Below are 17,391 nucleotides of genomic sequence, written 5' to 3'. Positions count from 1 at the left end.
TTGAGCCTAGATTTAGGCTCGAAATTAATTTCAAGCCGAATTTGAGCTGACATAAGCTCGCTCGAGCTCGGCTCGTTTCCACCCCTACCTATATGTAGTTTGCTATATTTACAGAGGGTTGTATGCAATTAATCTAAAAGAAATAGTTTTATAGTGTTTTTTTAAAAAATAGTACAATATATATATAGTATATTATAGTATTATACAATTAAATCTAAAATTTATAATCTTTTTTGGGTGTATGGGAAGCATTTGCTTGTTTTGTTAGCACATGGACATGGAGACAGCTTGTAACAGCCTATAAGTTTCACAGTGTACGGGATAATGTACGGCCCTGATCTCTCCCCAAACCCATCTATCCGGCGTTTTCTCTCGCTCCTTATAGCCAACTACATATCTCCACGTGTCCTCCCTGATGCCACAACCGACAACACGACTTTGAAAGTCCACGTGTCATCGTTTCGCTTGACCGTCGAACTAAACTGGACCAGTCCACTTGGAGCCGATACTCATCTTCCCCCTTGAATAACGTCTCTCTCACTCTTTTATAACGAAGCGAGTAAGGAATCCAAAGCTTCTTCCCCCCTCGCCACACTTCACACGATCACCTCGAACTCTCCTCTCCCATGGCGACGCCGAAACCCTAACCCTAGCCCTAGAAATAAGTCGAGATAAAGCCTACGAGAGGGATCTAATGGCCGATCCGAGGCTCTTGAGGGGCGGAGACGACGCCGNCCTAGCCCTAGCCGTAGATCTCCCCTCCCATGGCGGATCGCGGCTCTCGGATATCCTCCGCCGCCGCATCCCGCCGCCCCCGGCCGCGCGCGGCGTGGTGCTGCTCCTTCGCCGCCGTCCCCGGGAGCCCCGATCTCCGCTCCTCGCCCCGTCACCACTACCACCAACGCCACCACCACCACCTCTCCAAGCTCCCGCCGCAGCCCCCGCCGAAGCCCTCCTCCCTCTACAGCTCCCCCTCCCCCACAAGCAAGCTCGGCCTCGGCATCATCGACCCCCGCCGCATTCTCTCCCCAGGTAGGGTCTCCCCCATCGACTCCGACCCTCCACTCGATCCCCTCCCAGAGATCGTCGCCTCCGCGGCGGCGGCGGCAGCGGAGCCGGAGATTTCCGATCCGGCCCAAGGAGAGGGTTCTCCGGCGTCTCAGAGGGCGGAGACGGATCGCTGTGCGTCCTCGAGGGAGAGATCTCTGGATCTGAGGTTGAGATTGAAGGGGAAGGACGGGACGTGCTTGCTGTTGGAATTGGACTCCAAGGTTCTGTGCGAGAGCAGCCGATTCTTCGCCGCGATGGTTCTGGAAGCGACTGGAAAGATCTCGGATGAGCTCGCGGGCTACACCAGGATCGAAGTCGGCGGAATCGAGGATACGGATGTGTTTAGAAAGACCATTGAGCTGATGTATGAGGAGGATGCGTTGAGGGCGCTCGCAAAGGCGGGAGTGTCGCCAGCCATCGACATACTCGAGGTCAGTATAACTGTCCTTTTATCTTTACTTTTTTATTATTGTCTAATGTCTAAAATGTGTTCAAAGGCTTCTGATTCTCCTTCAGTGTCCTGTTGCGGATTGTTGGTTGAATTAAGTAGTACTGTTAGTTGAATATAGTGATTGACGAGCATGATTAGTTACTAGAAGAAGTTTTGGTGCAAATTTTAGAAAGATGGGTAATGAGAAGGGGACCGCGACAGCGAAATGATAACGTGTTGAAATTAGTCAAATTATAGGTTTGGTCTGATTGAAAGTGTGATATACTAGAGAAAATGGTTTAAGATGGTTATGGAGCTAGCGCTGTTGTGAGCATTATGGGATTGAACAACTCTGAACCAAAATAAAACATCTATGAACATTTGAGATGTGGTGGCATAACATAGGCTGTTGTTGTTCATGTTCTAGCAATTAATACGCCAAGGCCGATACACTTCTTTTGTAGTGTGGGAGAGCACAATACATCGATTTTATGACGCACATTGAAGTTAGCAACATGTTACATTAATATGCCTATCGCCGATTCCTCTCTCTCTCATGCAGCCTAAAATTTGACTATATAATGAGTTTGGAAATTTTAAATTTCTCAAGTGTGAGGCTTAGCTGTATCTAATTAGGTGTTAGCTCGAAAAGCAATGTGATTGATTTCAACTTGATTTTTCAATGTTTTGGATGTTTAAATCATTGCTTTTGTTTTATTTTGTGATTGCTATTGTATTGATCTTTTCCCTGCATACTCTGTTTCTACTGGCTGATCTTAGGTTTTATTTCAATCAGCCCTTCTCTAAAAGCCTAATCTGCTGCCTTCACCGTTTCTCTTATTTTTTTAGTTATTTTCTATTCTAAATTTTATTTCATATTTGGAGAATGCTTGTTGGCCATATTTTTTCTTTGGGATAATTGCCTATATATTCTTCAAAACTTTGGAAATATTTAATTAACCCCTACTTTTTTTTTCCCAATATACCCCTTATATGTTCTTCTGTTATTCAAAAATACCCTACAATTATTATCCGTTAAGTTATTACAGATTAAACGTGAGTTATATATCTACCAAAGTTTTAAAAAAATCAAAATATCTCTTTCGCCCTTAACTTAAGGGTAAATAAGAAAAGTTGGTGATGGTAGAAGGGTATATTTGAAAAGACCAAAAATAAAAATAGTTCTTTTGCCTCTAATTTAAGGACAAATAAGAAAAGTTGGTGATAATAGAATGGTATATTGGAAAGAGCAAAATAGTAATTTTATATAGATAACAACTATTGGTAATAGTTCACTATTAAAATTTAACTCTAGAGGTATATTTGAAATAACTTGAAACATAAGAATAGTATTTTTAACATGCCTTCTAAGAGAGATAAATTAGAAAGTCGGGAGCTTTTCAGGGGTATATAAGCAATTGCCCCTTTTTTTTCTAGAGCTATTAGAGCCCCTATTTCCTCTTTGCTGCTGCTGCAATTTTCAAAAATAGCCAACCTTGTTTTTAATATTGGTACCTACTACAGCAACAATTTATTCGTATAGGCCCTTCTCTGATTAAGGGGCTGCTTCATATTGTGGCTGAGTACATAAATAGCATAGGAAATGGAGTTCTTAGGTATCTGGCTAGAATTTTCTTTCCCTTGTTTTTTCTCCTCTCCGTTGGGCTTTAAACAGAGTTTTTTTTTTTCCTCATTTTCTTCTAATTTCTTGTCGGCGAGATTTCGTTACCCGATTACTTCAATTCCTCATTTTGGATAGTTTCAAGTATTATTTCACTTTTTAGATATTTATCTTTTGAAGTTTGATTGCAATCCCTATAGAGTCAGGTCCAATATATGTAATTGGATCCAAAATCAGACATCCGGTGTAGGTTATAAGGACCCTAAGATCTAAAAGGTATAAACATACCTAGATGGGGGTGAATAGGTGTAAATGATAAAACCAATCAACTCGATGCAATAAAAATTAAGTACTGAGAAATAAAGCCAACACACCGAGATTTTTACGTGGGAAAATTCTAAGAGGAGTAAAAACCCATGGGACCGATCACATGAAAAATCCAATAAGAAAAGTAGAGTACCAAGTGATTTACCAAGTTCTCGACTCAACCTTTACCCTAGACTCGAAGTAGATCGTCTTCGTAGGTCCCTAATCAATTGACCTCCTCCAACTGATTACACTGCGACTCCTCGCAGCAACAATGCCCCGAATGCTCTAGCGTCCACCGAATCCTCAGCCCTCACGCACAGTTCACGCGTGATCGCTCTGTCTGGAGCCCGTAGATGGATTGTTGGTGGTGATTTCAATACCTAGAAACTCATAAGATATGAGGGAATACTTTCTAAGCAATCATCAACTTGATTCTTAAAAGAATAGCAGGATTTAAAAACCTAAGAATCAAATTGATGAAAGAAAGAAAGAAACTTGCTTTAGGAAGATGATCAGAAAGCACCGAAAACAAGTTTTGAGGGTTTCCATAGGATATTCTATATTAGTCACGTTTTAGAAAGACTCCCATATTTTATTTATAGGCTTAGGAGATTAGAATCGGGTTAGGATTGAAAAAATAGGATTTCGAAAACTTGTGACAGGTTCAAGGTCCGGACCTTACATTAGTGTCCGGACCTTGAAACTGTTAAGTATTGTTTGGTTCGGGGATAAGCAAAAAGTGACTATTCCAGGAATATGTATAAATTGAGGTATAAGCGGGGATTAGATCAATTTTGTGTTTGGAGGAAAATTGGGTTATTTCTGTGAATAAAAAAAATAGCATTTGGTTAGGTAGGATGAAATAAGAATGATAGTGGGTTTTATAAATAAAAAGTAATGATATTATCCTCTTATTATATTTAAATTTGAATTTTTAAAAATTTAAATTTAATAATTTTTTTAAAAAAAGTAATGATATTATCCTTTTAAATTTAAATTTTTTTAAAATTCTACTTAAACTTAAATTTAATAAAAAGAATTTATTATAATATTTAAATATAATTTATTATAAATTTTATTATAATATTTAAATATAAATAATATGTATTAATATAGTACAATTAATAATTTTATAATAAAAATAATGTATTATAATATATAATATATTATATTTATATAATTTAGTTTTAATTCNATATTTAAATATAATTTATTATAAATTTTATTATAATATTTAAATATAAATAATATGTATTAATATAGTACAATTAATAATTTTATAATAAAAATAATGTATTATAATATATAATATATTATATTTATATAATTTAGTTTTAATTCAATTTATAATTTTAATTAAGTTTGAAATTAAGCATTGAAATAGCACTATTCCACCAAAATGGAGGAATAGCAAATCCTTTGCTATTCCGGGATAATCGAGAATAGCAAGGTTTGACCGGGATAAAATATCCCGGCCAAATTTCACCGCCGTTTGGCGGAATAGCGGGGATAACTTTCGTTATCCCCGCTTATCCCCCAAACCAAATGGGGCCTTAGGGTTTTAAAGTTCGGATTTTATTCCCAAGGTTTGGGCCCTCCCTGTGTAACTGTCAGACAGACTTATGGGTTCCGAACCTTAGCCCCAAGATCCGAAACCTCGTTGCGTATTAGCTAGGGGGGTTTACGGCGTTTCGGACATTGCACCAGGGTCCGGACCCTCCATGCATGACAGCCAGGGAGGCTCACGGGTTCCAGACCTTGCACCATGGTCCGTACTCTGAAACATGAAATTGTTCTGTTTTTTAAAGTTTAAGAATTTAAACCTATTCCGATGTCTCTCAAACACTTAAATATATGTATAAATCACCATTACAATATAAAAACATACCTTGGGGCTGTGAGCTTCATAGACGAGCCTTTGTGACTTGAACCTCGATATCTTTTTCTTCGACCCTTCAAGGCTCCATTCGACTTCACGAAATTCGCCAACACAAAGTCCGTAACAATCTCCCCCTTTGGCGATTTCATGACAAAACAAAGTATATAAACAAAGCTCACCTAACTACAAAAGTAAAATAAACGGAATTTATTGCAATCACCAAACGACAACCTTCTCGCGTGACCGATCCAAGAAAAATTCAAAATACATTCATTACAACTTTCAATTCAAATTCTATGACGTAGACGCAACTAGAAGTATTGAAGTCTTGTACTTCCCGCAAATTTTTTTTTTCCAGAAATATAGCGTTACAAATCCATGAATTTGAATGCCATAAGCATAAGCATAAGCATAAGCATAAGCTAAGCAATCATAAGCAAGCACAACCAAAACACTAGTAAGTGATAAAACAAAGCTAAGCAATCATAAGCAAGCACAACTAAGCATAAGCATAAGCTAAGCAATCATAAGCAAGCACAACCAAAACACTAGTAAGAGATAAAACTAAGCCAAGCAAAAGTCATCTTAAGATGTCAAGTCATCNGTGATAAAACAAAGCTAAGCAATCATAAGCAAGCACAACTAAGCATAAGCATAAGCTAAGCAATCATAAGCAAGCACAACCAAAACACTAGTAAGAGATAAAACTAAGCCAAGCAAAAGTCATCTTAAGATGTCAAGTCATCTAAGTCATCTCCCCTTTTTTTGTCACAAATTGCCAAAACAATGAACGGAGGATGCAAAAACCAAAATGCAATATGGTCAAAGGAGGTGCACGAAAGCCCCAATAGCAAAGCTAATCAGAATCCTCATCTTGCGGAGGAATATCGGCACGACAACATCCCAACTTGTCGAAAATAGCTTTCATAATCCTGGAAAGCTTGCTAAGCTTTTTAGTGATTTGTACTTATTCTGCCTCAAGATGTTCCTGTTCAGATGTGATGCACTGGAGCTCAACAGAAATTTTCTCTTGTTCAGATGAAAGGTGCTGTTGTTCTCTATAGACAGAACTCACTGAGACATCCTTATATGCTTCCTCAGGTGGATAAGAGGTGGATAAGAGGAATAAGGACCCCTAGGAGGTCGAGTGGTGCGCCGTGGAGGTCTTGACTTGATGAGAGTTGCCTCATTTATCATTCCAAGGCTATACTTATAAGAGTTGCAATGCGTATTAGGAGCGTTGTTCTTCAAAATCTTCATAATAAGCATCGGATATGGAAGGTGTTCATACTGATACTGATTTGAAGTCTTGATGTCCTTTGCCATTCAGTGCCAGATCGGAAGAGGAATGTTCAAGTTGATCCTTCGTGCCTGTGCCTCGGCGGGATGCCCAACAAGATACATATACAACAATCTTTCCTAACGAACTATAGAGAGTAGCAACGCCTTTCATCTGAACAAGAGCAGATTTTTGCTGAGCTCGAGCGCATCACATTTGAGTAGGAACGTCTTGGATCAAAACAAGCACGGATCACTAAAATACTTGGCAAGCTTTCCAGGATTATGAAAGTTATTTTTGACAAGTTGGAATATTGTCGTGCTAATATTCCTCCGCAAGATGAGGATTATGATTAGTTTTGCTATTGAGGCTTTTGTGCACCTCCTTTGACCATATTGCATGGATACCCAAGGGAAAAGTGTTGATAAAAAACTTTATCGGAGTATGATTGGAAGTCTTTTGTATTAGGGGGGGGTGAATAGGTGTAAATGATAAAACCAATCAACACGATTCAATAAAAATCTAGTGCGGAAAAATAAAGCCAACACAGCGAGATTTTTACGTGGGAAAACTTTAAGAGGAGTAAAAAATCCACGGGACCGATCACATGAGAAATTCACTAAAAAAAGTAGAGTACAAAGTGATTTATCGAATCCTCGACTCAACCTTTACGTTAGACTCGAAGTAGATCATCTTCGTAGCTCCCCAATTGATTGAACTCCTCCAATTGATTATACTGTGACTCCTCGCAGCAACAACGCCTCGAGTGCTCCAGCGTCCACCGAATCCTCGGCCCTCACGCGAAGTCCATGTGCGAACGCTCTCACCGGAGCCCGTAGAAGGATTGTTGGTGGTGATTTCAATGCTTAGATAAGATATGAGAAAATACCTTCTAAGCAATCATCAATTTGATTAAAAGAATATCAGGATTTAAAACCCTAAAAATCAAATTGATGAAAGAAAGAAAGAAACTTGCTTTGGGAAGATGATCAGAAAGCACCGAAAACAGGTTTCTAGGGTTTCCGTAGGATATTCTATTTTAGTCACGTTTTACAAAGACTCCCATATCATATTTATAGGCTTAGGAGATATTAGATTCAAACTAGGATTGAAAAATAGGATTTCGAAAACTTGCGACGGGTTCTGAGTCCGGACCTTACATTAGGGTCCGAACTTTGAAACTGTCAGGGTTTAGAAGTCCGGATTTTAGTCTCGAGATTCGGACCCTCACGTAACTGCCAGACAGACTTACGGGTTCTGGACAGTAGCCTCAAGGTCCGAACCCTCGCTGTGTATTAGCTAGGAGGGCTTATGGGGTTCCGGACCTTGCACCAAGGTTTGGACCCTCCATGCATGACAGCCAGGAAGGCTCACGGGTTTCAGACCTTGCACCAAGGTCCGAACCTTGAAACATGAAATTGTCCCATTTTGTAAAGTTTAAGAATTTAAACCTATTCCGATGTCTCCCAAACACTTAAACATACGCATAAATCACCATTACAAAATATAAACATGCCTGGGGGCTGTGAGATGAGCCTTTGCAACTTGAACCTCGATATCATCTTCTTCGACCCTTCAAGACTCTATTCGACTCCACGAAATTCGCCAAACAAAGTCTGTAACATCCGGTTCCTAATGACGTCGGTAATTTCAGTCTCATTCAAATGATTGAATAGCTCAAATTAAAGTAATTAAAAGTTAAGGGGGTATCAGTGACATCATTTTAAATTGAGGGACCTATTTCAAAATGTCCTATAGTGGAGGGGATCTCGTTACATTTCTGGTCCTAGGTATGGCACATTTGTCATTCCACAACCATTTTATGTGGCTGTGGCAACCATGGTTGCTAGTTTATGTGGAACTATTCAAATGCTTGCTGGGCTTTCATTTCTTAAACCCTTATAAATTGTTTCATGCTGAAGACTAGACCCTTATTAACCATTATGTCCAACTGAATTGGCCAGAAGCCAATTAAGGAAACCCTCCTACATAGTGTAATCAGATTTTTATTTGCCTTTTGATTTGCTACCTGCTTTAGATTCGTCCTAGTTTAATGACTTTCAAAAATTGATTTCTGTCTCAGTTTGCTCATCATTCATTTCTATCGTTCTCCTTCATAAATTTTGGTTCATATCTCTCACCATGTTTTACTATTTGCATTTTACTATTTGCAATTAAGCCTCCTTCTGTATGTTTACTCTAGCTCTCGGCTCTGCAAAGATCTTTATAGGTTTAATTCAAGAGCTGATTTTAATTCACAAGTTGATTTTATTGAACATGACTCACAGAAATTAGCTTGTAAGATCTATGAATGGCATGTATTACTATGTGCATAACTTTGATCTCGACTATAATAACGTTACTTTCTTTATGGTTCTTCATCTTTGCAATACAACTTGCATTTTCTTTTCTTCTCTGCAAACTCATATCGGACTAAAAAACATTTTAACTCATCTGATTTCAGGTATCCTCCACCATCATGTTTGATCGAGGCATCACCTCTTGTTTAAAGTACATCGAGGGCGTCCCATGGACTGAGAGCGAGGAGGAAAAGCTCAAGAGCTTTTTTTCCCGCTGTACGCTTGACGAGGCAACAGCACAGGATGTGCTAGCGAGATTACGTACCCCACCAGGTCGGTGTGACTTGCAGGATAATCATCTCGCCATCCATCTCATACAATCAGTCGTGAATGGGATTTGTAGTAACGCGAGAAAAGAGATGCAATCCCTAGTCAATGGTCTCTTATCAAAGAGCTCGGTGTACCAAAAAGACCCTGCTGGGCTTAGTAAGGAGAGCTTATATAAGATATGCCACTCCTGCTTGAACTCACTTGTGGAGCTCTTTGAAGAAGCTTCTGGATCTGCAGCAGACGAAAATAAGAACAGTAATAAGCCTTTGGTTGAACGGATCTCAAAGCAGGTCGAGAATCTCAACTGGCTCCTCGAGATTCTCACTAACAATCAGATGGCTGAAGATTTTGTGGACTTGTGGGCCCAGCAAGCAGAGTTGATCAAAATGCACGAAAAAGCTTCACCAATGGTGAGGTACGAGCTAAGTCGGGTCTCCGCAAGTTTATTTATAGCACTAGGGAAAGGGAAGTTGCATTGTCGGGGTGAAACAAGAAGTGCTTTATTTTGCGGATGGTTCCGGCCTTTGTTGATGGACTTTGGTTGGTTACAAAGGTGCTCAAAAGGGTTGGATGTTAGGATGTTGGAGGAAACCCTGGGGCAGGCACTTCTAACGCTCCCGCTTAGTCAGCAACAGAGTTTATTTGAGGAATGGTTTCGATTCTTCGCGGGCGGCGCGACGGAGTGCCCGAACCTTGGTCAGGCTTTTCAGGTATGGTGGCGTAGGTCGTTTGTGAGATCAGCTTCGTTTAATTTGTAATTTTTAGATTATAGTAGTGTTGTTGTGTAATATATGCTTTATCTAGATGATTAGTGGAGCCAATAATTCAAGTGCTGGTTGATTCTCCGATTTCTGCTTTAAGTGGTATTTTCGTAAAAACTCCTTTTTCCATTTTCCATTTGATCTCTCGTAAAATATCAAATTGTGGCTTAAGTTTATTTTTATGTGATCTAACTCACGTTTTTTTTATCTTTGTTCCGAACTGTGTAATTCGGCGTATGTTTTTCGCACCGAGGGAAGGTAGAAGAATAGGATTTTATTTCTCTAATTAATAAAGGTTTCCCATGTGTATTATAGCTCAAGTTTCATTTTGATCCTCAAACTTTCATGTATACATTTACTCTTTTCAATTTTCATTTTGGTCCTCAAACTTTCATGTTGGGCGAATAGACTTTTAAACTCTTTTAAGAAAAGTATTTTAATCTCTGTATACACTTACCAGCAGTAAGAAGACAGATTATTGCTCACAGCAGCATTTCTATATTTGTACTTTTTTTTAGTAGAGGTTCGGCAATTGTGATCTATTCAATTACATTATTCTTAGTAAAGAAAAACATTTCGGTCTTAGAGAATCGTGCGCTAGGCTCCTTCCAATCACTGTATATCTAGAGTCCGTCACGTGGGAGTGTGGGACTCGAATCTATAATCCTCAAATCCCTATCAGGCGCCCTACTGTGGAGATAGTAATAGTTTGGGCATATCCTCCTTAAAAGCAGGTAGATTATATGCCCTGCAGTATTGTCTACGGAAAACATTTCTTCTAGCACGTCAGTCTCCGTTCACTTTGGATCCCTGGTAGTGGCCACCAAGACCAGGTCGACCCTCCGCATGGCGGTGGCGCCGCCGGTCTCCTCCATGTCGAGCTCCTCCGCCGTCGTCGTCCCTTCGGGCACCCGCCAGTCGAATCGGCGGAGCAGCTCCGCGAGGGCCACGGACACGCTGGCGAGGCCGAACACCATCCCGGGGCACATCCGCCGCCCCGATCCGAACGGCAGGTACTCGAAGTTGGTCCCCTTGTAATCTGCGTCGCCGGGCGCTGCGAACTGCTCCGGCACAAACCGTTCCGGCTCCGACCAGTACTTGGGATCCCGCGCGATCGCCCATGCGTTGACGATGATCCGGGTCCCCGCCGGGATCTCGTAGCCCTCCACGTGGCATGTCGACTGGCCCTCTCTAGGCAGCAGCAGTGGGGCTGTTGGGTGGAGTCTCAGGGTTTCTCTTCTAACTGCCAGTCGAAGGTAGCTTGGTTCGTTGACTTGTGCTTCTTCAACAATACCATCCATTCCTTTCAGGGCCTCTCTTACTTCTTTCTCGGCTTTTCAGGAGCTCGGAAATGGCCCATTGGAGCACTGCCGACGACGTGTCGGTCCCCGCAAGAAATAGATACGTTAGAAAGTTATTTTATTTAATTTATCGGCTAAATTTCACCATCGGTCTCTGCACTTTAATTTCTTCAAATTTAATTTCAGAAATTATAAAAACTCTTCCGCATAACAAATTTAATCTGATTTGGGAGAGAGAGAGAGAGAGAGAGAGAGAGAGATTGGGTAGAAAAAGTTAAAAGTAGAGATTTAGGGTAATAATAAAAGTGGGGAGGGGGTCTAATTGAAATGTCCTAATGTCCTAATTCAGATATTTTTTTTTAATCACTTTTTCATCAGCTTAAATGCGACATGGTTGCCCGCGTAGTGCCGTGTCAGTTAATTAAGACAAAAAAAAAAAAAGAAGAAATCTTAACGGCTGGACAAGAGTAAAGTGTAAGAAAATATTATTATTATTATTATTTTTTGCCAGAGCATTTGAGACATAACTAAAGTACAAATTTTTTTTTTTATAATTAAGCCTAAAATTTTATCTAAAATTTAAAATTTTATCCAAGGCTATAATTTATCCTTAATTTATTTTTATTTTTTTAGACATTATTGTATTGCCGCGCAAAATCTTTTGATTTGCCAAGATAGCCATTTGGCCGTTGGAAAAGGAATTAAAAAAAGTCTTATTATTACTGAATTCTGTATCCACCCGCAACTCTTGTAGTACTTGCAGTCAATCTCGTGGACATTGTCATCATTTGACCTCTTAATTTTCATGCTTGAAAGTGAGAAACCACAAAAAAACAGATGGTAATTCTACAATTTTTTATCCAAGAGTGTTTAAGGTTTACTAACTTTTTTTATTGTTGGTTACCGAAAAAGGGATAAGATAGATGAAAAAACTGGTGTTTGATGAGAAATCTATTTTGAACGGTAAACCTAACATTGCTGTTCCAAATTACGCATTATTTTGATCTAAAGCCGCACTATTCAGTTCGAATGTTATATATATATATATATATATATATATATATATATATATATATATATATATATATAGAGCTAGGCNTCATATCCACTGAAAGTGCTAGTAGTGTTATAGTTTACGTACCAAAAATTGACGATATTAGAATAAAGCGTCGTCTATAACATACTTTGTTGTAGTGGATATAGCATCTTAATTGTTATTACATCATTTAAAACAACATTACTACAACACTTCTACATCAACAGTTTGTCAATATTTAGCAAACTAAATTAGATCGTGAGGCTTGATTGCAGTAACTCAGAAAATTCGAACAAAAATGAAAATTTAAAGAGTGAAGTGTCACACCCTCATAATTTGAGGACCAAAAGTATAATTTGCCCTTAAAATATTGAAGAGAATGCTAAGCCTAGGGGTGGAAACGAGCCGAGCTCGAGCGAGCTTACCTCGGCTCAAGCTTGGCTTGAAATTAATTTTGAGCCTAAATTTAGGCTCAAGCTTAGCTTGAAATTAATTCGAGGTAAGCTCAAGCGAGCCTAACTTCAAGTCGAGTGAGCTCGAGCCTAAACGAGCTCGAAACCCTAAGCCCTAAACGAGCCGCTTGAAATTCTTAACATCGTGCAATCTATAGTTTAATCTTTATAAAATATTATCTAAAATTTGATACAAAAAATGTTTAATAGTTCAACATACAAAATAAATACATGAAATACGATATTATAATATTAAAAAAACTTAGAAAAAGCGACTCTGTGTGGAAGTGAGAAAGAGAGAAAGCAATTAGAGTAAGATTTTGCTAGCTTTATTTTGTGGGCCCAATAATCTAAATTCTATATACATATAATTAAAATACATACTATATATTATTTTATATAATTAAAATATATATTATATATAATTATATATATAGAGTTTGACTACTATACTTTTATGAGTATAGACCCCTTTAAACTATAAATTTTCGATCGTTAGATCTATCCTTTTGACCATTTTTATCCGTTAAATCATACTATTCAACGAACCACCCACTCAATCTTAGGGGACCACTATCATTCTAATCGCACATCCAACGGTTGAAAATTTAGTATAAAAGGGTCTATACTTATAAGAGTATAGTAGACCGAGCATATATATATAGAATTAGGTTAGTATACTATTAATAGTACAAACCGTTTGCTATTAGGTTTTCAACCCTTGGATGAAGGGATGTGCGGTCAGGATGATAGCAGCCTCGGTTAAATGGGTGGCTATATAGTTGAATAGCATGATCTATGTCACGCCCCGGATTATCACGTTTTCCGGGCACGCCAATAGACCCACCGTATATATAGCAATTTTTCCTGTATACGAATCGATAGCTGTATCTGTAAACAAAACCAAGCTACAACCACAAGGTAAAAAGTTGCTAAACTGAAAATAACATTTATATAAAAACCTCGAGGGGTTCCAGTACATACAAAAAGTCTGCTACACCACTCGCTCCAGTGAGTACCCCGACAACATAACCATATGTACAAAAAGCTCCAAAACTATCTGAGGAAGGTACTCCTCTAGCACTGTAACTAGGGAAGGGATGGCTTTAACTCGCGACTCCCTTGCCTCGGTCAGAAACCACAACAGCAGCAGCAGCGGACGAGGGCTCTGCAAAAAGGGGTCAACAACTCACTACAAGAAAATGATTTATAAGTGACAGAAAAATATTGTCACTAAAAATAAAAAATTTGTCACTAATAGTTTTAGTGACGACAAATACGGTCACTATAAGTTGTCACGGTAGGTCCCGTGGCAAATAGATTTTGCCATGGAAAAAAAAACATTGTCACTAAAGACAATATTTATGACAAGTTAATTTTGTCACTGGATGTTACTTATTTGTCACCAATAATATTTATAAAATGGTTGAACATAAATTTTTTAACCTCTATAATCCTCCATAAAACATACTGCTTACACTCTTATAATTATATATTTATGACGTTGATTATTCAGTACACTAATATTGTGAATAAAGTTTGTCACAGTATATTAACTTATACGTAATATTATCACGATATTTTGTCGACCATTATTTTGATACATTATCGGTTATAAACATTGTTGTCCAAACACCAACTGATTTATAAAAGCAAATCATGAGAGATTTTTAATTTAACGAAAAGAAGAATATTTATGATTATCATACAAATACCTCCCAATTCTCATTTTAGGACATGCAAGTCTGTCAATTTAAACTAATGATTCACTAAATAGAGTCGATGTTGATTTATGGTCCCCATCAAAAGAAGGTTGTCGAATATAAACTATGTAGAATTGACACTCATTCTTATCCGCAATGATTAAAAATATAATTAGACAAAATTAAAATCTGAAAGAATAGATAAAGTAGAAAGATTGATGTTAAGAATAAGTATGATCAAGGGAGTCATTCTTTTTCTTCAAGTATTTCTTTCATATCTTCTCATAATTTTATTTATTTAAAATAAAGGATGAAGACTAACTGAAATATAGTCTGGAGACTATTATAAATGTTCTGAACAAGTAAATAGTGTTGAAGACACCTAATTATTCAGACGAGATAGCGTAGCTTATTTTCTGAATTATTGCCGTTCAATTAAAAACTTAGAATAGAAGAGAATTGCTGTATATCAAAACCAAGACAAAATTCGTAAATTATAAAAGCAGGTATTGATGTACCTTGCAAGCGGTTTGCATGTTACCCCTGAAAAGCTTGTTTATTTGGTGCACATGATCTGCCCAGAGGTATACATGAAAAAAATCGCATTACATAGGATTCGCCCAATGTTTCACAAGGTACTCTGGACGACAACGCCGTGCAATAAGTTATCAAAGGGCGCCAAATACATTTAACCTTGTGTAGAATGTGCAACAATTGTGCTTAATTTTAGGGCTATGTTTTTTTAGGAAAAGAAAAAGCTTACTATAACCAAGCAATTTCCATTGGCATTCACTATGGGACGCAGTATGGAAGCTTTTTCTTTGTATAGTATATTCAAAAGTATTAATAAAAAATGAATTAAGTTGAATCTCTTGACCAGTGCATAATTTTCAATATTATTTTAACTTTTTGCCTGAAGTAAGTCTTCTGTGCTATTTAGATACGTAGAACTCCTTCCAATGTCAACTACAATGGACTTTGTCTATTGTAATCAGAGGGTTAATGGCCAGTTTCGAGAGAGTGACTTACTTTTGTAACTATAAATAATACAGTGGATTCTAGTATGGGACTGATAAAATGATTTATTTTGACATTATAACCAAGGAATGTGACCCTATTAACATAGGAAAATAATAAAAATATGAGTCACACGATAAGAAATGAATATACGGATAGACCCAAAAGTGTTTAAAGTGTGCACATCAGCAGTCAAATATAAGTGTGAAAAGGTTACATGATATCAATTTTAATTGGTGATCTCCAGGTGGGGTCGATTTCGAACCTTTTCCAATTGAAGCATAATTTAATCAAAATTTTATTTTCATGGAGATGGCTTTAAAGTAAGATAGGAAGACAGTCGATTACAAAAAATAAGCATGCTGCAAATGATGGAACGTACTATATTATTCTAGTTTGTATATGCAGAGAACCTAGCATTTTGCCATAAAGTGGTTACTTTCAAGGCTAGCTACTTGAAATGATGTAACAAGCTAGGCTTTTGACCTTTCTGAAGAGGGACGTCACCATTTGGAGAGCTTTGATTACCATGAAGCTCTGTAATGCATCGATAATTTTCTGCTCTTTAGTTTGCATGAGGCTTTATATGTTATATATCAGAATATGCACAGCTTGCTTGGTCATGTGGCTATGGTTGTTATTGAGGTGGTAAAGACCATCTGTTTGTATTTGAACTGAACTTGAAAGACTTTCATTGATTCTCTACATGCTATAAATTGACGGCAATTGCACCGGAGAGTTGGAAGTGGATTTTGAACTTTTGAGTCTTGTAGAGCATAAAGTGGTAAAAGATTATTAATAGGACTAGTGCAGGTTTTTAACGGTACCCTGCTCCACCGGCGGCTAAAAATGAAGAGAAGCTTTTTACCAACTCTTCACTGTATATTATGATTTTGTGTTTTTCCATCGAGTTTTGATTTTAGGGCAACTATAGATGATAGTTAAAAAAACAAACAAGAAATTATGGAGGGTAAAGTAGGGAAATAGAACAATACATGACGAAAATACGAAAAATCTTACATGAGATCAACAATGCCGAAATGTTTTATGGCAGGGTCGAAATCTGAAAATCTATTGCTGATTTTAATGCCTACTAACATTTAGAGAGAGTATGTAAAATAATCAATTTGCATGAGTATGATGAAGGAAGGAAGTTCAGTTTTTGCACATGAATTACATTCAAAATAATGGAGAATTTTGGCATGTCCAATTCGACGTCATTTGTGTCCGAAAACGAACAAACCCAGATTAATTGAGAATTAATTATCAAGTGTTATTAAAGGTTCAGCTATGCACTACAGAAGGAGGCAGGTTAGATGAGTGCTTTATTTGCAGACTAGATATCAGAGAATCATATTTGTTGGCAGAAACAGTGGACACAATTGAGTTGTAAACAATAAACGCTATATGGATGTCAATGATTTGTATATTGTGTTCACACAGTGCCGTTGTTTACCAGGTATAAGCAAAAGCGAGGGCTTCCATCAATCAGTTTTCCTTGTTAAGACATAAGATTTGTAGCAATTTGATCTCAGCTTTTGAAGAAGCATAAAGGATACACCAAGAAAGATAAAAAGGTAAGGAACATTGAGGAAGAATTGAAGCAGCTACTGGTTCAAAGGTACAATAATTTAAGTTTAAAAGTAAGAAGGAGAAAAGATGGAACTTACTATATTGTTGTAGATTGATTTCTTGTCACGGTTGAGAAGATGAGTTTTATCAAATGTTTCAACTATATATGTCTATTTCCTATTCGTTGTTTATCAGAATGTCTTTCTCTTTGCCCATTTTGCCTTACCTTGTTCAATTGTGTCGGATTCGCAGTGAATTGGTTTGGCGCTCGAAACAGACAAAACATAACATAAAATAGAAAACATAACTAAACTGTTAAGTTCTGTCCTTATTTACGTATCTTTCTACTTT

General features: G+C 37.8%; 2 protein-coding genes across 2 annotated transcripts; one reads left to right on the top strand and one right to left on the bottom strand.

The window, feature by feature from the left end:
- Nucleotides 549-10,141, top strand: LOC109717368 (BTB/POZ domain-containing protein At2g13690). Its single transcript, XM_020243122.1, has 3 exons — nucleotides 549-648; nucleotides 736-1,481; nucleotides 9,033-10,141. The coding sequence occupies exons 2-3, from the start codon at nucleotides 765-767 to the stop codon at nucleotides 9,954-9,956; spliced, it is 1,641 nt and encodes a 546-aa protein (XP_020098711.1). The 5' UTR covers nucleotides 549-648; nucleotides 736-764; the 3' UTR covers nucleotides 9,957-10,141.
- Nucleotides 10,353-11,260, bottom strand: LOC109722528 (cytochrome P450 71D10-like). The gene has a single exon (XM_020250651.1). The coding sequence runs from the start codon at nucleotides 11,258-11,260 to the stop codon at nucleotides 10,757-10,759; it is 504 nt and encodes a 167-aa protein (XP_020106240.1). The 3' UTR covers nucleotides 10,353-10,756.

The sequence above is a fragment of the Ananas comosus genome, linkage group 1, assembly GCF_001540865.1.
Source record: "Ananas comosus cultivar F153 linkage group 1, ASM154086v1, whole genome shotgun sequence".
In the NCBI taxonomy this organism is placed as follows: Eukaryota; Viridiplantae; Streptophyta; class Magnoliopsida; order Poales; family Bromeliaceae; genus Ananas; species Ananas comosus.
The sequence above is the reverse complement of the archived record's forward strand: the minus strand, read 5'-3'. Positions and strand labels throughout refer to the sequence as shown.